The sequence below is a fragment of the Balaenoptera musculus genome, chromosome 8 (genome assembly GCF_009873245.2).
Source record: "Balaenoptera musculus isolate JJ_BM4_2016_0621 chromosome 8, mBalMus1.pri.v3, whole genome shotgun sequence".
NCBI lineage: Eukaryota > Metazoa > Chordata > Mammalia > Artiodactyla > Balaenopteridae > Balaenoptera > Balaenoptera musculus.
This window is the reverse complement of record NC_045792.1, coordinates 42,634,159-42,655,501: the sequence shown is the minus strand read 5'-3', so window position 1 is coordinate 42,655,501 and position 21,343 is coordinate 42,634,159. Positions and strand designations below refer to the sequence as shown.

At 35.0% G+C, this 21,343-nt stretch overlaps 1 protein-coding gene and 1 non-coding gene across 3 annotated transcripts in view; both read right to left on the bottom strand.

Moving 5' to 3' along the window:
- Positions 1 to 21,343, bottom strand: part of NOX4 (NADPH oxidase 4) — a 142,965-nt gene that overhangs the window by 71,068 nt on the left and 50,554 nt on the right. For both annotated transcript variants that reach the window (XM_036862588.1, XM_036862589.1), the window contains 3 exons: positions 16,040 to 16,256; positions 13,595 to 13,759; positions 13,416 to 13,478 (listed from right to left, as the gene is read on the bottom strand). In XM_036862588.1, coding sequence (XP_036718483.1) covers positions 13,416 to 13,478; positions 13,595 to 13,759; positions 16,040 to 16,256 — 445 coding nt within the window. The remainder of the gene's footprint in view (positions 1 to 13,415; positions 13,479 to 13,594; positions 13,760 to 16,039; positions 16,257 to 21,343) is intronic.
- LOC118900326 lies at positions 14,119 to 14,225 on the bottom strand. Its single transcript, XR_005021105.1, has one exon. It is a non-coding gene; the product is annotated as a U6 spliceosomal RNA (small nuclear RNA).

Genomic DNA, 21,343 nt, shown 5'->3' with positions numbered 1-21,343 from the left:
TAAACATTAAAACATTCCTGAGTCTCACTTTAGTCTCACTTAAGTTTCCTAGATGAAGAGAATGGAGTTTGGCTGATGTTGACCTTAATATAAGTAGCAGAATACACATCACCTAGTTCAAGGAGAAGAAAATAAAATAACAGAATTTGCAAGAGACCTGGGGGAATGTGTAGTTTGATGTCCTGGAGAAAAACAACCTTTTCTTTCAAATTATTTGTTCAAAATGGCATTGGGTTTTTAATGTGCTCAAATGACTAATGATTTTACAACAGTCCCACAAAAATATAAACAGATATTACACAATCATCTTACATTTGAGAACAAAATGTAAAAATGATGTCACTGCACAAGAATTCATTCAACACGGAAAATGAATTTAAAAGCCACCATGTGTTTATTTTAAATCAAGAGCTTTGCAACAATAAATAAAAATAATTCTAAAATGGATGCTACTATGTTAAATATTAAATTTTCAATGTAACAAATTTCTTAAACCAGAGAAAATGATCACAGAATATGATGTTCTTTAATCATTATTGTCAGGTCTTTATTTTTAACCCTCTTTTCCAAAGCTCTAGTTTCACATTTTCTATGCCTGCTAGATAATTTCTACTTGAAATTTGCTCTAAACGTAATATATCTAAAATTGCTGTTATCTTCTTTCCCAAATTATCTTCTCCTTCTAATTCCCCTAGGTCTGGACATGGAACCTACATCCCACCAGAACAGAGGTTCAAATCTCAGAGTAATACCAGGTATTTCTCTTCCTGCCAGCATTCAATCAATTTTCAAGTCCTTTCAAATAATATTACCAAAGAAAACATCTGATCACAGCAATCTCCTACTGATTAACCTTTCGTATCCTCTTATGGGAAAACACGCACATTCTTTCTTTCCTACGGTCCCTGACCAACCACATTTGTTCCAAATTCTTTCCAATTTTATATTCTATTTTTCCTCTTTGATTCACTCTAATCCAGCTAAGCCAACATGGATCAACTAATATATTTTCTTGTCTCTTCATTTTCCCACTTACTAGTATACTCATTTAGAATGACTTCATTCCCATTTCTCATATTGGACACTGGTAATTCTTTAAGGCCCATCTCAAATGCTACCACTTTCATGAAGAAATCTTGATTTCCCATGCTACAAAAATCCCTCTCTTCTCTGAAATTCCAAATTACTTGACTTTTATGCCCTTTATTACAGTTTACCTCTTTAATTTTGTGTAATTTTTCCAGTATTAATATACTATAAGTGTCTTGAGATCAAGAACTATTTTTAAATCATTATCATATATTCCATAACATCTTACCCTTATTGGGTGTGCATTCAAATATCAGTTAATAAAATATTGGAGAATTAACCTGAGAATGAATAAGGACTCCAGCAATGGGCAATTCTTCTACAATTTATTCAAACATTCAACAAACATGTATTGAGTATTAAAAAGTTTCACAGACTATACTAGGAGCTCATGTAACTTCACAAATGAGGACTGTTCTAAAAGTAAGAGAGGAGATAAAGAGCCAGGAGCGCAAAATCCATCACAATTAGTGCAGCATCGTGACTCTAAACGTTTTGACAAACATAACATTTCAATATTTACTGGTTTACTTGAAGGAAAAAGTTAGTGTTTACTTGTATAGTTTCATGAAAAAAATGCTAAATATTAAACAGAAAGATCCTGGAAAAGTATGTAAGTGAGATTTTTGCTAACTTCGATGGAATATGTGCATTTATCTCAACTCCCTCAAAAGAAAAAAACCAAAACACTGAAATAACAATTTATGAATATAAAAATACACATGACAATATCAAAGCTAACACAGGGAATGATAATAACAATAGAGAGGTGTCAACACATTTTGAAAGATGAAATGTGGGTGACATGGTGGTTTGGGAACTGACTGAAAAAAATTCCAAAGCTGAAATCGCACAACCTTCAAAAAGGGGATCACCTTGAGAAGCAAGCGCATCTTTCTCACACCTCATTGGGAAAACTTACGTCTCAGAGACCTCACAGACAATAGAAGAAAGCTGAGGTTGGACTTATAATTTTAAAAAAGAGAAGAAATGTGTTCATGTCTGTATATGGGATAACTTGACCCCCAAATTACCTCACCTCAAGCACAAGTCAGGCAGCTACGCTCCCACAAATCCAAACACAAGTAGGACAAGTAGAGGTGGGAAAAAGAGGGCTCAAGATACAGGAATAACCTGTACAGTGGAAAGTAGGGCTGAGATGTCATTCATTTGCTCAGGAAATATTTGATATAAGTAGACTAAGTGCCATATCACATTTACATATCCCAAACTGAGCTCTACAAATTCTCATCAGAATGAGAGTTTTTGTAGATGAGAATTTGATAGGGAGGGCCCTCTCTATCTCAGATAATGCAGTTCCAGTTGCTCAGACCAAAAAACAAAACAAAAAAAAATAAAATAAAATAAAAACCTTAACTCTTGTATTTCCTTCACATTCCATACCCAGTCTATCAAGAAATCCTGCTAACTCTTTCAAATATATTAAGAACCTGATACTTCTCACCAGCTTCACTGTCACCATCCTGGTCCAAGCATCATCATACCCCAGGTGGATGACCACAACGGCCTCCTAACGGGTCTCTCTGCTCTGCCCTTCATCTAACCTTAACATAGCATCCAGAGTGTTCCTGCTAAAAACTAAGCCAGGTCATGTCCTTCCTCTACCCAGAGCCATCCAATGGCTCCTTCTTCACTCAAAGTAAAAACCAAAGCCCTTGCAGTGTCATATAAACCTTACATAATCTGACTCCTCATGACTTCTCTGACATTATTTCCTACCATCCTTCCTTTTCCTTAATCTATTCCAGACACTCTGACCTCTGACCTCCCTTCTCCACTCACACCCCTCCCCACACCCACACACTCACACAGATACAAGTCAACAGATATCAAGTATAGCTCAAGGTGAAAACTGCCTGTTTTTTTAACAGAAAAATGACATAATCTGATTTTCATTTCAAAATAATCACCTTGGCAGCTTGTTAAGATTAAATGGTAGCTGAGTAAGGGCAGACAGATGCAGAGCAGTCAGGAGGCTATCCAATGGTAGTAGATTGGACCAGGATGGCAACGGTGGAAATGGTGGACATATTTTGAAGGTAGAGCCAAGAAAATTTGTGGATGGATTTTTGTCTATATTTTTAAAAACTGATAAAAGTCAAGAATGATGTTCAGGTTTTCAGCCCGAGCAACATGGACAATTGAGTTGGCATTAACTGAAGTGGGAGAAGATGGTGGGTGGGATAGGTTGGAAGGCCAAAGGTTAGTTCAATTTTAGACATGTTAATTTAAGATGTCTATTAGACATCCAAGTGGAAGTTCCTGGTAGACGATTGGATACAGGATCCTGAATTTCAGAGATGGGGCCTGGGCTGGAAATATAAATTTGGGAGATGATAGCATACAGATACATCAAAAGGAAAGATCACCAGAGAAATGAATTTAGCTGGAGAGGAAAAGTAGTTCAAGGAATGGATGCTGGAGTGTTGATATTTAGAGGTCATGGGATGACAAGGAATAGCAAAAAAAGAAAGACCGAGTAAAAGTACCCAGAAACCTAGGAGACAAGCCAGGTGAGCGGATGTCCTGGAAGCAAAATGAAAGCAGGGTGTCGATAAAGCAAGTGATCAGCTGTGCCAAATGGAGCTGAGAGGTCAGTCCAACTGAGGACTGGGAAATGACCCTCGGACCTAGCAATAACATGGTCACTGTTGACCTCAGAAATGTTTAAGTAGAGTGGTATGGACAAAGTTGGTGGATTTAACAGAGAATAAGAGGAAAGGAAGAACTGAGAAATGGGGCAGTAGCAGAAAGGAGATGTTAAGTCAAGAAAGGAGCTTTTATTGATCATCTTCTCTTTGGTATCTAGGTAAAAGGAGGCATCCAAAAATACCAATTGAATAAACCAAGTTTAATATTAAACAACAGGTTTGCTCTGAATACATTGACCTATTTAAGATCAGATTTATCATGCAGGATCACATTAGGCACTGAAGGAATATTTTCTTTTCCCCTGGAAAAAAGTCAAACTAGAGCAGTTAGATAATGTCTAATTTTCAGAGAATTCAGATGCCCTGTTAAGTTTCCTGAACATTAGTGACCTTCTGGAACAATTTCCACCACTGTGTCTGCTCTGTGGTTAAGACACATTGTTGCCTTGCCTATAGGAATAGGTCCTTTGCCTATAGGTATAGGTCCTTTGCCTATAGGTATAGGTCCTGTTTTATAGGTCCTTGCCTATCATCCATCCCAGCTGAGTTTCTAAATTTTGCAAGCAAAAGATTTGTGAAACCCTAGAGAAAAGTAATTTTTAAGAGTTAAATAGATGAGATCAAGACCCAAGGTCAAAACAACTGATGCAGACTTCCTGGTTATATTTAAACCCATGGAATTAAACAAATAATAACAAAAATAGTTTGCCAGTCTTGAGAAATCCATGGCCATTCTTGTCTGGTTTTCATTGAAAACTGGAAGGACTATTCCCAAAGTGACTGGTTGAGAGATGAAAAACAAAAATCAGAAAAATAATGGCAAGTGCAGGCATGCTATGTAAAAGTACAGACAATAACAAACTAACAACTAGACTTTCCTGTGACTCATGGAAAAATATGTGAAATCAGGTTATCCAAGTTTAAAAATAATGAATCATACAATTTAAAATACAGATGTCAGGAAAGCACATGTGTGTTTCTGAATAAAAATAATAATGAAAGGATACAGAGATACTTATGCAAACTTCAATCAATTACTGATATACAAAAGCAGATTCTGCATTCTTTATTTGAGAATCCATGAAAAATCTTAATAAACATAATTAATATCTACCTCAGTTAAATACTAAGAGATGTTACATTCTGTAGTAAGCAATAGGTTTCATGCTTTCTTAAGTTTGGCTTTTTAAAATCATCTCTGATTTACATATCAAATTAGATGAGCGCATACCTTAATATATTTGTTTTGGCAGAAAATCCAAAGTTTGGTAATTACAGAGCACAGCTAGAAAACACTTTAAGAGATCAACTACATAGTCAAAAAAAAAAAGAAAAGAAAAATCTACCCAGGTTTTAAGTCAATAAAGGTTTAAAGACGGAAAAGAATCAGAAAACTTGAATTTTGGTTCCAACTTTGTCATCAATTGTGTTACTTTGGTTTTTTTGATCCTTTAAACAATTTATGCTTTAGATACCTCCTTCCCTCACAGCAAAGAAACAAGTAAATCTGCTGTTTGGACTACAAATTTGTAAAGTTCAATAACATTAGATAAACTATTAGAATTTATATGTGTTTCAAGTTTAAGTTTTAAAAATAGAATTATCTCACAAAAGCTATATTTTAATACACCTTTTATATATTTATAGGTATATAAATGTATATAAATATATAAATTTAAATACATCTATCTAAGTGTTGTGTGTAGTGGAAACTGTGGTGCACTGTTCAGATCTTCTTCCCTTCTCCCTTTTCCCAATTTTCAGTATTAAAACACTCATTTCCTCAATCTCCCAGCTGCTCAAAGTGCTGCCTGCTGAGAGCTACTTCTGAGACCCTCCCCAGGAATTGCCATCCACAGACAAACGCTTCCCCACCCATGTCTAAGCGTCAAATCCAATGACTGTAATTTGGGAGTACAAAGATTTGTCCTCCTGACTTCAAGACAGGACAACTCTGAACTATCATTTTACCTGCAGATCTCCTGTGTGAGCTACTGAGGCCTCTGTGGAGATATATCACAGTTCAACTTCTGCCCTGCCTCCTTAGTCCCTCACTCCTTACCAGGTGTTGATCTGAGCACACTAACCAACAAACCTGTGGCACACAAATCTCTACTCCCAGTCTGTTTCCCTGGAAACCCAACCTGAAACATCCTTCATCCCACGGGCTAGTAAACCACAAGAGGCAAATCATCAGTCCCCCAAATGACTGTTTCTAAACCAGTCTATGGCCAGAGCTTAGTCAGTTATTGCATGCTGGAGAAGGAAAAAAAAAAAAAAAGTCAGTTTAATCCTGTTTTGACTGTCCACTCATTATTGGAAATAAAAATATCATATGACAATGCTTATATGTGGAATCTAAAAAAAAGGTACAAATGAACTTAGTTACAAAATAGAAATAGAGTCACAGATGTAGAAAACAAACTTGTGGTTACCAGGGGATAAGCGGGGGGAGGGATAAATTGGGAGATTGGGATTGATATATACACACTACTATATATAAAATAGATAACTAATAGGGACCTACTGTATAGCACAGGGAACTCTACTCAGTACTCTGTAATGGCCTATATGGGAAAAGAATCTTAAAAAAAAGTAGATATATGTATATGTATAACTGATTCACTTTGCTGTACACCTGAGACTAATACAACATTGTAAATCAACTATACTCCAATAAAAAATTTTTTTTTTTAAATTGTGGGATTGGAGTGAGAAAAACAACAACAACAACAAAAACAACTTCTAACTGACTGAGAACCTACTGTGTGCCAAGCACCATGCTTAGCACTTGATTATATCTTTTTAATTCATATTCAAAGCTTCATAGAGAAGTTACTATTATTACCCATGTTTTATAAAGAAGTAAACCAAAGGTAAGTGTGTTAATTATCTTGTCCAAGGTCACAGTACTAATAAGTGGGATATTCAGGTCTCCAATCCCAGCTGTCCAGGATTCCAAAATCTATGGTCTACTACTGTACAGTGCCCTCTGATCTCCAACAACCTTTGTTAGCAAATGTTCCTGCTGGTTACACCCTGAGAGAATGCAAGTGTTATCGCAGAAAACAATCACAACTTTCTGGGAACACCCACCAAATTAGCATGGCTTCCATGTGTAGCAAAGTCAATGTCAAGTATAAGAAATGCTGAAGCACTTTAAGTAATGAAAAGTCCAACCTTTGAGTTCCTAATTAAATCAGTAGTCAAAACTTAGCCTTACTTTGACTGAAATTATGAAAAATATTATAGTGCTTCTGTACCTTATCTTTGCACCAACTTTTTTTTGTTATTTTCAGTTGTAAAAGCTTCATCTCTGTTTAAAAAATGAGTTGAAATTCAAGCTACTGAATTTGGGATCAATGTATATTTTATAGATTTGATTTTTCCTTATACTGACACAATATATTAAAGTAAATATTAGACTTTTCTAGCAGGGGAATTTGACTTTCAACTCTACACAGTATTTGAAGAGCTTAGTAGTGTGGGCAATATAAAACTTTCAACTTCATATTTCTCTTGAAAATACATTTTTATAGTTTCAGTAAATTTCTCTTTTAAATGGTAATTCTTTTTTGTTGACTCCAACAAGTATGTCTAAGAGCAATAGGAGTTTTAGAAATATGAATACCCTGAACATGGCTAGGTGGTGAGGCATGAGAGAGACAGGGCAGAATAGCTGACAATACACCTTTCAGCCAGGCAGTCTGTGTTTCTATCTCACCTGTGCCACTAATTAGTTGTGTGTTATCTAATATTTCTGAGTCACATTATTTTCTGCATCATAGAGAGCTAACAATACACATCTCATAGGAATATAGTAGAACTAAATAATATAATATTTTCAAAGTTTGTTTAGGCATTTAATTAGTAGGTACTATTATCCTTGACAAAGATGGGGTGTGTATACAATTTTAGTGGGAATTGGCATATGGGAAGTCACTTTGTTTTGCTTTGTTTTATTTCAAAGGAACCCTTAAAACTATCCAGTGAAAATGCTTGAAAAGCATGTATTTTACATGTAAGTGCCAAACAGAAGTAATTGGACAAAAAGAAGGAAATGGCAGGAAAAGACAGTAAATTAACATAATAGCATAATGTAAAATTTAGCTTAGAAATGTTTTTGCTTTACTCAAATTCATTTCCAGGCAGCAGTACCATTCACCTCTTTTCCCTCTTACAAAAACAGAGACTCCCTTGGGGCATGGTATGAGTGAGACAGCTAGCAATTCCCCCAAATGTGGGAGGGCTATAAACCATTTCCTAAGCCTACACAAAGTACAAGGTACACAGATGGTCTGGTGAAAAGAATCTTCCTTTGCCTTAAAATTTCTTTTGGAAGCCATCTATTGTTGCAATTTAAAATATCTATGAGATATAATTCTTTTTAAAACAATTAAACCTTTATTTGAGGTTTAATAGGGCATAATCAAAACATACAAAAAATGATGTTTAAAATAAGGATAAATGTGAATACAAAACCTAAACTTGCAAAGTCAAGATCCATTTTGACCTGCAGGTTGCTAGGCAAACCTAAGATATATTGATAACATTTGTCAAATAAGCAACAGAAATTAGGAGCAAGTAATTTTCCATTGTTAGCCCTGAGAATGGGGCAGTGGAGGTGAAAAACTGACCTGCTGTCTCTAACCAGATGTTCTCAGTAAATTGTTTCCCTTTGTCTTTGGTGGTTCTTCCCAAACTACCTCCCCCCTAAGTACATTTCCCATTACTCTTATCAGCTAAAGAGAAATAGTCATCATGACCTTAAAGATTAGACTCAGAACCTGACTGGAAACCTGCTCTTTGACTGAGAGCCACATCAGCCATAAGCATTTCCTCTTTCTCCTTAAATCCTCTAGCTTTTCCTTTTCTCTCGCTTCACCTTCCAAGTGAGAGATGGGAGGAAAAGAAAATCCATCTATGAAGTATTTCTCAAGGTTAAGTCCCAAACACGAATTATATATTAAGTGTTTTTCACTCTTTCAACAGATATATATTGGGTTACTCTGTGTACCAGATGGTGTGCTATGAACGTAACTTTGAAAGGGTTCCTGGAGCTTATGGTCTAGGAGGAAGACAGGTATTAAACAGGTAATTTAATGGCACTAATTGTTGAAGAGAATATACAGGGTCTTATAAAAGGAAAAGGTCAAGAGAATGTATGGTATTTGGAGAGTGAATAAGTGGAAGAAGCAGTGGTTGGTTTCTAGGGCAAAGAGATTAGTCTAGACAAAGATCTAAAAGTGAGAAAGTAAAAAAGGGTTAAATAAATGGGTGAATAAAATTTAATGAGATTATTTATTAAAGAACGTCTTAAAACCATTAATATGGTAAGAGAAACTATGAATTTTTAAAAGCGATATATACTAAGCACTATTTTCCAAACTATTTTAGGTCTTTTCTTTCTTGTTTTTCTTAGAGAATATTCAGAGAACCATGTTCCTTGAAGAGAACGGAAGACTGGCCTGGAAGAAGTAGAAGGAAAAAGGAAAAATCTTTTCTTAATTGAAGAAAGTAATAAAGAAGAAAAACTATGATGGATACGGAATCCCAGGCATCCAACCTCTTTGCCTCCATCCAACACACTCTGACCCTGAATCTTCTGAAACAAGCCTGTACTGGACACAGAGCCCTTGTGCTGAGGACTTACCAGACCTCCTTTAGAGTCAGGGTGATGGTCCTTTGCTGTAGGAAGCTGCTCATAGGGTACTCAGGAGGACTGTATACCTAACAGCGCTTCACTGAGGTGAGCAGAAGCTCTTCCGTCTCCCCACCCGGCCAAATACATCCTATTTCTCAAAGTATTCACTAAAGCAATGTTCTTTCTCCAAGAATAATGTATTGTTATTCCTATTCTTACACCTTAGGATTCCATGGGGTGGGGCGGTGGGGAATGTAAATAGTCCTTCATTCACACAACAAAATGTCAAGTACCTGAGAAAATTCTTATATCATTTTAGCTTGTTTTATCTTTAGACTGCTATCCCTATATTTTCTTTTGATTCATATCCAAACACTACTATTTGGGAGTTGATGAGAGCAGAGATCCACTCACAGACAGAACTAATAAGTGACAGAGTTGGGACTGAATTCTAAAGTTCCTGTCATTTGCGTGAATATTTACTACCTTTTACCTCACATGTAATTTGTTCTCCCTTTCTTAGCTCTCTCTCCTATTTCCAGTTGCTGCTCTTCTGTCTGTTCCCTCCGTTCCCTTCTCTTTTCTTTTCCTCCCATCCGTGCCTCAAGCCAGCTACAGGGTTATCACAGCTCTTCCCCAATCAGCTTTCAGGAAGCAGACCAGGCCACATAAAGCATTTGCTTAAAGTCCTTCAGATTCTACACAACACTTTATTTTATTTCTCCTTTGCCCTGTAAAAAAAGTTCTAGGCCAGCTGAAAGAGACTAGATCTAGAAGCATCTACTCAGTGTGTAACACGGGTGAAAAGTTCCTGGATTTTCTGTTTTGAGAGAACATAAAAGTTTTCAGTGACAGAATATGTACTAAAAAGTAAACAATCTTCTTTTTTTTGTTGCTGAAGCTGGGTGATGGGAATGTGGGAGTTCATTATACTATTCTCTCTACTTTTGTGTATGTTGAAAAACATTTTTATAAAAAATCCCTCTCTTCTCTGTAGTTGACATTCAGCAACTGCCTTCTTTTCTTATTCCATATTCTCTACTTAATGCTATGATGAAGAAACGATTTTCAAAATATAGTCTCATGTTGTACACCTTAAATATATACAATTTTCATTTTTCAATTATACCTCAATAAACCTGGAAAAAAGTTTCGAACGCAAAGAAAGGTTAATTTCTGAAGTAAATTTCATATGACCCCAAGATTGGGCCAAATTTCCTAAACTACTCTATCAAGACAAACTTTTACTTGTGTATTTCTCCCTTTTTCATTCTCCCCTTTCTTTTTATGTTACCAACTTTATGCCTACAGGATGTAGGGATGCAGAGAAATAGAAACATGTCTTACAACTATCAGAACTAAAGCACAGTGCTTCTGACTGTAGTGGGTTCAATCCCATGAAAATGGCTTCATGACTGAGCTGACACATCACACCTGAATGTTTGTTGATCAGATTTACTCCCCAAGCTTCCTGCTGTCCTAATAGAATGTGGGCAATCTTATTCAGCCACCCTGTAGGGTGTGTATGCTACAGGAGTGAAGGGTGTGACATGGCTACTTGGCTCCTGATGACCTCAGGACTCCGAGGTCCCTGTTGGTTTTATATCTCATGAGGGCAACTAAGTTTCCACTATTCCTCATGGTGACACATTTCCCCTTTCACTGTCACCTGCAGCCCACACAGCACCAGATGAAAGGGTGTCTATCATCACTATTGGAGAAACTACTATAACTACTATATATATACTACTATATGTATTCTATATATATATATATATATACTGTAACTACTGTAAACTACTATACTATACCTGTCTCCAAGGTAAGCCAGTGTTGCCATCTTTCTTGATAAAATGGAATGTTGTTAATTATTTCACTAGATACCAAACTACATTTCCTCAATAATTAATAATCTAGGAAATACAGTCAATAACTATGTCATATCTTAGTATGATGACAGACGGTAACTGGACTTATCATGGTGATCGTTTAGAAACATATAGAAATATCAAATCACTATGCTGGGTAACAGGAACTAACATAGTGCTGTAGGTCAATTATACTTCAAAAGTAAATAAAGACACAAAGAAACTCAAAGAAAAAGAGATCAGATTTATGGTTACCAGGGGAAGGTGGGTGGGGCGTGGGGAGGGGGAACTGGATGAAGGCCGTCAAAAGGTACATACTTTCAGTTATAAGATAAATAGGTACTAGGGATATAATATACAACATGATAAATATAATTAACACTGCGGTGTGATACATATGAAAACTGTTAACAGAGTAAATCCTAAGAGTTCTCATCACAAGGAAAATATATTTATTTTCTACTTCTTTAATTTTGAATCTGTATGAGATGAGGGATGTTCACTAAACTTATTGTGCTAATCACTTCATGACATATGTGAGCTAAATCATTATGCTGCACGCCTTAAACTTATACAGTGGTATATGTCAGTCATATCTCAATAAAACTGGAAGACAAATTAAAAATAAATAAATAGATAAATAAATTTGCTACATACAAACGGAATGCAAAATTTGGAGCAAATGAAGCAAAAAATTCTCTTTCTTTTTAAAGAATTGCTATTGGATAAATAACTTCTGTTTTTTCTCTAACCGTTTGACACTTCCTTTCTGCTTGTTTTATCCTTTAAATACAAAATTTTCTGGTCTAGCCGTCTTCACAAGTACATTTTCTCAAGGGGCAAGTTCACACTGAAAATAAAAATCATAATACTTGCTAACATGTATCGACATGTACCTGACACTTCACGTTCCAGGCTGTGTTCTACATACTTTATTTGTAGTAGTTCATTTAAACTCATAAATGTGTGAATAGCTGTTGCTTTTATCACATTACACTGAGAAATGAATGTACAAAAAGATGAAGTAACTTGGCCAATGTTTCCAAGTTTTCAACTTGACTAATACATCAAATTTAACAGCGGTTCCAATCCCAGCACAGCCTCATCCTGAAACCTCAGCACTTTGACACTAGTTATTTTTCTGGCCTCTCCCCCATAATTTGTTCAATTTTATTTGCATATCTTAGCATATATTTTAAACATGTGGTCCCTGTCTCAGTTACCTTTGTTAGAAACTGAATAAAATCTTAACCTCTATCATCAATGGGGAATGTTAAATAAATTACAGTACATTCCTACTGTGAAATATTATACAGTGATCAAAAAGAACGAGGCATATACAAATACAGTAACATGGAAAGTTGTCCATGACATATTGTTGTGTAAAAAGAGAAAATGATAAAACAAAGGATCCAGAAAACAAATGCCAGACACCTATATATGCCAAAGTATACAGAAAAATATCTGGAAGACTATAGGTCAAACTCAAGAAAAGGACTAGGGAGTGGGGAAATGAGGGAAAGTTATAATGTGATCTTACATGCTTGTCAATTGTTTACTTTTTTATAATGGGCTCATGCCATTTGTATAATGGAAAAAAATAACGTTAAACAATGGGCTAACAATATTTGATAATGCCGTTATTTAGTTAGATTTCCCCTCATTATTATTCCATTTTATTTTTCTGACCTTATTTTCCTTTCCTTTCTCCATACACAACCTGGGTGCCAATTATACTGGGCTTTTTCTTTTCTAAACATTTTCTTATGCTTCCGCCTCAACTCAGAGTACTTTCTTTTTCTATAATTTTAATCTCACTAAAGAAAATCATGCACATATTATATTTTGGTACATACTTCATAAAAGGAAGAGTCCAAATATTCAGGAAATTTTCTGCATTTTGAATCAACAAGGTTTAATAAATTAAATATACTATTTCCTGAAGTTTAAAGTTGTAGAAAATAATAAATAGTTTAAAAGTTTCTGAATAATTATATTTCTTTGTAAAAAGATGGCTTACTTAAACATTAAGGATATTGTGACAGGTTTGAATGATTTTTAGAATGAGGTGGAGTGTACACACAAAAAGAAAAAGACACATTTCATTCTAAAAATTAAAAAATCAAAAAACAAGTTTCTTACCATTGTGAGAGTAAATGGATGGTTTTCCAATGCAGACACACTGGGACAATGTAGAATAATATACTAAAAAGCAACAAACAATTTTTAAATGACCAAAAAAGAAATAGTCTAATGATGCTAATTTTCAAAAAATATGTAAAGATAAAGGGTATTTTAAAAGTTGCTGGACACTGACTTACCTGGCCAGGTCTTGCTTTAAAATTTTCTTTGACCATTCGGATTTCCATGACATCTGAGGGGTGACTTATGACTGAGATGATGGTGACTGGCTTATTGCTCCGGATACACCTGTAAAGCCTTTCAGCACAATACAGGCACAAAGGTCCAGAAATCCAAAGCCAGGTCTAACGGAGAATTTTGAAATACACTTTAAGAAACACTTGTATTATAAGAATCTTTATATCCTGCCCAACTGCTTATTTGACACATTACAGTAATAATACAGTAATAATATATATTTTTTAGCATTCAATAATAAACATTTATTTCTTGGTAACATATCTGTAGGACAACTGGGGTGTTTGTTCCATGTGTCACATCATAGGACCAAAGCTTGAGGAGCAGTGGCGACCCCAGGTATGCTCTTGCCATGGTGCTGGTAGAAGTACAAGAGGACAAGCCCAATCAGACAAGCACACACATCATATCCTCTGCTCACATCACATCCACTAGCATCCCATTGGCCAAAGCAAGTTACGTGGCCAAAAATATGGAACACTTCATGAGTTTGCCTGTCATCCTTGTGCAGGGGCCATGTTAATCTTCTCTGTATCGTTCCAATTTTAGTATATGTGCTGCTGAAGCGAGAACCGTAATAATATTTTAATCTGTATTTTAAATAACAAAGTGTAAATAAAAATGCGTAAAAAACAACAGATGCTCACTGCAACTTAAACAAGAGTAAAGTATAAAATAAAAGGGGAAGTAATATCAAGACCCTACCCTCTAGCCATTGATAAGGGTATAACTACCATTAACAGGTAAGCATACATTGTTTCATATATCCTTCTGTGCACACCAGATATATATAATGTATATATATACAATATCTTTATCTAATGAGAGAAGAAAGGGAAGTATAAGCTCAAATAAATCTGAAGATGATTTTAACAAAAATGTACCAGTTCAATGTTTGTTAAAAAAATGAGAACCCTAGATATTGTTAATGCACACAATGTATATGCATAATGTACATATACAAAATGTATACCCAATGTAAAATATGTATATGCACATGTTTTTAAATATGGGTATACCACATGTGTTGTTCACAACTTACTTTTACATAATATGAACAGCAGATAATATTTAGAATTTGGAAACCATGACAATTTTGCATGTGTGCTGGAGGGATAGCCCTGATCCCAGGATAACTGCATAACCTGTGTAGCCAACCTTTCTCCTACAGCTGCATACTTTATCTCCCTCAACACCTGGAAGCCTCCAACCCAAACTTATTTTCATGGTCACTTTTTTAAACCTTATTTACAGAGTTATTCCAGAATTCTATTCTTCCACGCAAATCATGCCTCTTCCTCACATTTGGTTAGAAACTGTGTGAAGAATAAGTATCACAGGACAAGCTCTGCAACTTTGGGACAGTCAACGTTCGGGCATCAGGTCACACACAAGTAAAATGGGAGTCCCAATACCTGCCCTCCCTAACATATAGCATTGTGTGAAGCCCAGAAAAGCAATGAAGGTTGTAAAGTCTAATAGAAATCTAGAGGGTTATTATTAATAATAAACACAAGACTAACACTCACTCACTCCAAAGTCATCTACAAACTCCACCTTTTGACCCCCCTTTCTTCTTTTTAAAACAGACATTCAACATCACTATTCCCTGATTTTCACTTGCTACAGACAAAGAATACAGGGCGTAATACGCATGTGGGCAGCTCCCATGGCCACAAGGGAAGATTAGGACCTTAATTAAACTACTGGCTGGGTATTTGGGAAAGAAGTTTTCTAAGAGCAAATCAACAACCTGGTTTTACACTCTACTTCTCCCACATGTTAGTTTGTAGAGTTTGGTCAAGGTATTTTATGTATTTAAGCCACAATTTCCTCATCAGAAAATTGAGGATGATAGTAATTACTTCAAAGAGTTGTGAATATTGAAAAAATTATGCATATTATATATTTTAGCATAGTTCCTAGCAGATGATATTAAGTATTCAATAAATTGATTTTACAGCTTAGTATTTATAATATTATATATAATACTGTACCATAATATTATACCATAATAATTATTAGTAGTAGTACTAGTTCTTTCACTATTGTTTTCCTTATTCAACTTATTTTTCTCAATGCATAAGGAAAATATCTTTGCTACCTTTCTTGTGGCAAGTACCAGTGCCACAGTATGCAAAGATCATATGATCAGTTAAGCAGGGATTTTCTATATTCTGTAATATCATAGGTCTTTCTCGTTGAGCTGTTGGCTGCCTATAATGAAACAATAGGTACTAACTTGCTATTGAAACATCCTGAAACATTCTCTTCTGCAAGAATAATTGCTTCATTACCTTCAAAAACATGTCTAAATACAATGTTGATCAATTGTTATGGAAACATGGACTTTGCAGAGACCAGTAAAGACATAGAATTAATCTGACCTGTGGAAAATTAGCTTGGAATCTGGGCTCTTCCACACAAATCTTCACAAATGTGTTCTGGGTAAGCTCATCTGGTTTTGAAAATCCTCCAGGGAAAGATTCATGAAAATGTTCTGAGACATACTCTGGTAAGTGAATATTCTGGTAGCGGGTTCCATTAAGATTGATGCAGCCAGGAGGATGCGTATCTAAATTAGTTTGATACTTAAGCAGCCCTCTAAAGTTAAGAAAAAAATAAAAACAAGGAGATGAAAAAGAGATTGAAATCAGAGAACACAGTACAAGAAGATAACCTTATTTTCTTGTTAACTTTACATTGCATTTATCAAAAAAAAATGCTTCTCATATATCTTACTTAAGAGCAATTGAGAAATCTTAAAATTTTTAATAAATTCTTTACTATGGAACTAAATAAAAAAATTTAGACCCCCCCCGACAAATGCCACAAATACATGGTAGAGAAGACACATGCAATCTTTCCAAATATTCTTGAATTTGACAGTCTTTACTTCAAGTCTATTAGGCATTCATACAATCACATACAAGTTTTCACTTCAATAAACACCATAATGATGAGTACTTTCACTATAATTTCAAACACAAATGGAAAAGTATGGGGATCATATTTGATTTGGCTAAGACTAGATAAAACAAGCCTTGTTGATTTACAGAGAAACGTTAAACAAACATAATAACAGAAATTGGAAGCTTGCATCTCCTGTGATCTGAAAACAATACACAGCAATCAGGCCCTAAACCTGCTTACTTTTCAATTTCTCCATAAACAGGACCACATAAAAGGCTCAAATTAATGAATCAGGAAGGAGAACTTAAAACCCTAAAATACCATTCTTATTATTTCATATTTTGTGAGATTTAAGATAAGCCTTCAACTTTCTGTGCTCTTTATTTCTTACAAGGAGTTAAGTAAGATCTACCCCACAGGGATAGTGCATGAAACCACAGATTATATTAAAAAAAATTTTTTTTGCATAAGCAAATCTTGAAGAAAAATGTAAGATTTTGAAAAGCATTGAAAATGTTTATTTTAATTTCGAGATATTAAAATTTTGGTTTCCAAAATTATTTTTCCTCGTTGTCTGAGTGTGTTTTTAAATTACCCTTCATGCTCTCAAATAATCAATTTTAGTACATTAAAAAAGTACATCTTTAAGTTCACCACAGCTATAATTTTACAAATGATATATTACAAGGATGATATTTTCAAACAACAAAAACTATAACAAGAAAAATGATACTAAATAGGTCAATGACTTAGCAATGACTAAGGTAGTCTTTGGTGGAATGTACCATCTACTCAACCTGATCATTCTCCCTTTTACCCCTTTTGCTTATGTTCAATTCCCTTTCTCTCCTCACTTTATTTTACTTTCTTCCCTAAAACCAGTCATTATGAAGTCACTGGAGAGCACAGAGAACACGTCAGGAGCACCTAAGTAGTGGCTGTATTACATAACATCCATGGTAGACCACACACACATTTTTTTTTCAGTAATGCAGTAGATATGGCCTAGGTATTTAATAAATGAATGCATATTATATAAATGTGAGCCAAGTACATAATCTTTTATAGAGTTCTAGTCATATAATACAATTGTGCCATTTTAATACTTGAAAAATCCATTAATTTGATGCAGCTTTTATTACAAGTAATGAGTTACCCAAACCTGTTGCTCTTATTAACTATCCCAAGGGTAGTGGCTGATGGGTGGGCAGGCCAAAAATCTCGAGCATTTTTTTCTATTGGTTGTTAAGTTGAACAAACATTGGCATAATTTCAACTGGCACCGTCCTAGGTGGTGCTACAGATAGTCAGATCTGGCCCCTAACCCTCCAAAAACTTAAAATCCAGTTTAGAAGATATCTTTAGAGAAGGTGAACATAACTCAGATCACAAATAATAATTTGAGTAGAGTGATTTAGTAAGAGCTTAGTAATGTATAGAAGACATGAGGTCCAGTCCAGAGCAATTTGTATACATTTCACATTACCCTCACCACAGCTACATGAAATACAAATTATTATTCCCATTTTACAAATTAAGAAACTATTTTAATAAATTAATACCCTAGGGTCACACAGCTAATAAGTGGCAGAGCCAAGATTTGAACACAGGTCTGACTCAAATTCTAAGCTCTTCACCTCTTACTATACAGCATGTTAGTTCATTGGATCATTGGATCCTCACAACATACCTTTGAAAAGGTAAGGGAGGGGAAGATCAATATTTATTAAGAAAGTATGTCAGGAATTTTGTAAACATCTATTTCCCACTTAAACTTCAAAACAAAATAACATACCAGGTGTTTTTATTCCCATTACACAGATGAGAAACACAAGGCTATGTTTAGGTCAGAGATTAATTGAGTAGTAGTCAAAGCATGGGATTCAGAAACCTGAGCTCCCTCACTCCAAAAACCTATACTGTGCATAGCAAATCAGTTGGTTAAAGAAGTAGACATCAAGGGAAGGGGTTCAAAACGAACAAAAGCCTGAAAATTAGGTCAGATAGAGAGAGAGAGGGAGAGTGTGTGTGTGTGTGTGTGTGTGTGTGTGTGTGTGTGTGTGTGTGTGTGTGTGAAGGGGTTGCTTCACATCAGGCAAAGAAATGTTATTTATTCCTTCTCCTATGTCATCACAGCATTCAGGTGGACATCACCCCATGTGCTAATGGTCCTTAGAATGACAAATGTTTTTACTAAGCAGTACAAATCTTCAGGACAGCCCAATCAAATAAACAATGTTGCCGTTCTTGGTATATAAAGTAGCATATAATATTCTAAAATCCCTTTTAATTTTGAGAGTTTTATGTTATTCTAAGCTATTATCAAGCTTAATGGCATAGGTTACCTCTGTCTATGCCCATTAAAATGGTCTTTTCTTTGTCTCAGATAGTAATTGTTGCCATTGAAGAAACATGGATAAGAGAGAAAAGATCTACAGGCAAACAATGATAAGAAGCAAAAAATATCATTCATCAGAAAAAAATCAAGCATGGAATCTCTGGGTTTTTTGGATAAATTAGGCGGTAAAGATACTGACGGGTTCAAAAGGAAGGACACTGGCAGGTATTGAACTTAGTATTGGAAGGATAGGTAGTACATGCCAGACAGGTACTTGATGTTTCAATACCTATTTCCACAAACTTCATAATACGTTTGTGTGGTAAAGGTCAGTAGCCCCATCTCAGAATGAGTGAAAACATTCAGAACTGTTAAGTAATCTGCCCAAGACCACACTGTCAGTCAGTAGCCAAGTCAGAGAGTACAAAGGCCATACACCTTCCCATGTACTAGACCTGCTCTCCCTGCAGAATTCCCATTCTACTTATGAACAATATTCTGAAATTGAAGGCCAATGTGTGCAATGAATGAATAAACTTTATGGCTCTACATGGTTATATATCTGGAAAAGGAGGTAGTATATTTCTACCAAACCAATAATTTTATGTTATTTTTCAAGTTCAAATAAATGCAGTAACTTACTTTTTCATTGTACTAGTAAAAAATAAAACTTTTTTAGTACTGGTGCAGAACTTTTTAGAAGTTTTAGAAATTTCCTTGGTACTACTGAAGAAATTCTTAGAATTTGCAACCCTAGAATATAATATTTCTTTAAAAATTATATTTCAAGTCCATAAAATAATTTTACTCTGAAGAATTTTGAATAGGAATGTATATTAGATATTATAGATATTAGACTGATAGATAAAAATCAGATATCATCTTTTTAATCCAATTACTTCACTGTGACCACATTTGTTAAAACTGAGTTCAATATTACATGTGGTCTTTGTGATTTCTTTGAATCCCTAGTACCTATATTTATTTCAGCAAACATAACATACTCGTCTTTCTTTAGAGTTTAATGCAATCTTTTCAAATACAACAGAGCCCACTTTAATTAACACTTTAAATAATGCACAGCTGTATCTATCTGACGAATAATCCTGATCTTCTTCCTTGCCCCACATCACCACTGAGATATACCTATTTCACATTTATTATTATTTAAGTTTTGAAACTTATTAATTTAAACGATATGGCCTCTGTCTTTAAGAAGCTTAGAATTTAGTGCACTTCTATCCAACAGAACTTTCTGTGGTGGTGGAAATGGTCTAAATCTGTGCTGTCCAGCCATGGGCCACATGTGGCTATTGAGCAATTGAAACGTGGTAGTGCAGGCAAAAAATGGAATTTTTCATATTATTTCATTGTAATTAATCTAAATTGAGTAGCACGACTTTAATGGGTATAATTAGGCATGAAAGCAAAAACAACAACTAAAAACCAAGATGCGTAATGCTATATAGATGTATAGTGACCCCTGGAGAGTACATAGAGATGATGAACTCTGATTATGACATTCTGGAAAGGGCTTCACGGGGAAGTAACTAAAGGATGTGGAGATTCCAATGTTAGAGACTAGGGAAATGGCATTCCAATATGAGGGAGTAGTATGAACAAAAGCACATTGTTTATTCCCAAATTAGTAGAAGGGATAATATCTTGTGCATTTATATATCCCCCTTATAACCACACTCACTGCCAAATCTCATCAGCCCTCCAGCAAGTTTCTTGCACGTAGTAAGTCTTCAGTGCGTTTCTAGTGAATTGATTTTAAAAGCAAATAATAACTACATAATTTGTTTGAATACAGCAAGTGCATCTAAAAGTTAAAATAAAGGGAACATTCTTATATTGTTGTACCTTTCATAATTAAATGAAAAATCATTTGAAAGTGAAAAAAAAGAAAAAGATGTTAGTGAATGGTAAGCAGAGAATATTGCCAAGTTAAGACAGTGATGTGGCAGGGGATTGGGGAAGGAGGCACATGGCCTAGGTGGGAATAGGAACACTTATTACTAATTTATTTTAGGTATATTGCATTATGTTCTAAAAGAGAGATTTTGAAGTATCTCTGGAATGTCTAGCGTTCTTCAATCATGAGAGATCAAGGATTTTATGGTGTATCAAAACACATGGTTGTGGACACTACTGTTTTTGCACTCATAAGGATTTCAAGATGTGCTTTCAACACTCAACAGTGTTTCCACAAAATAGGTTTCTTTCTTTCTTTCCTTTTTTCCTCCCTAGGCATTATAGTTATACTACTATTTTTTAATGCCTGGCTGTGACAAAGTCATAGAAAATAATATAGTACACAGAATAAATCCTACCAGGTTAAAACATAGAAATCACAAGAACTTTTTACGGCAAAAGTTAAATATTACAAAACACTATGCCTGCCAAAAAGAGAATCACAAAATCATCTCTACTTTAA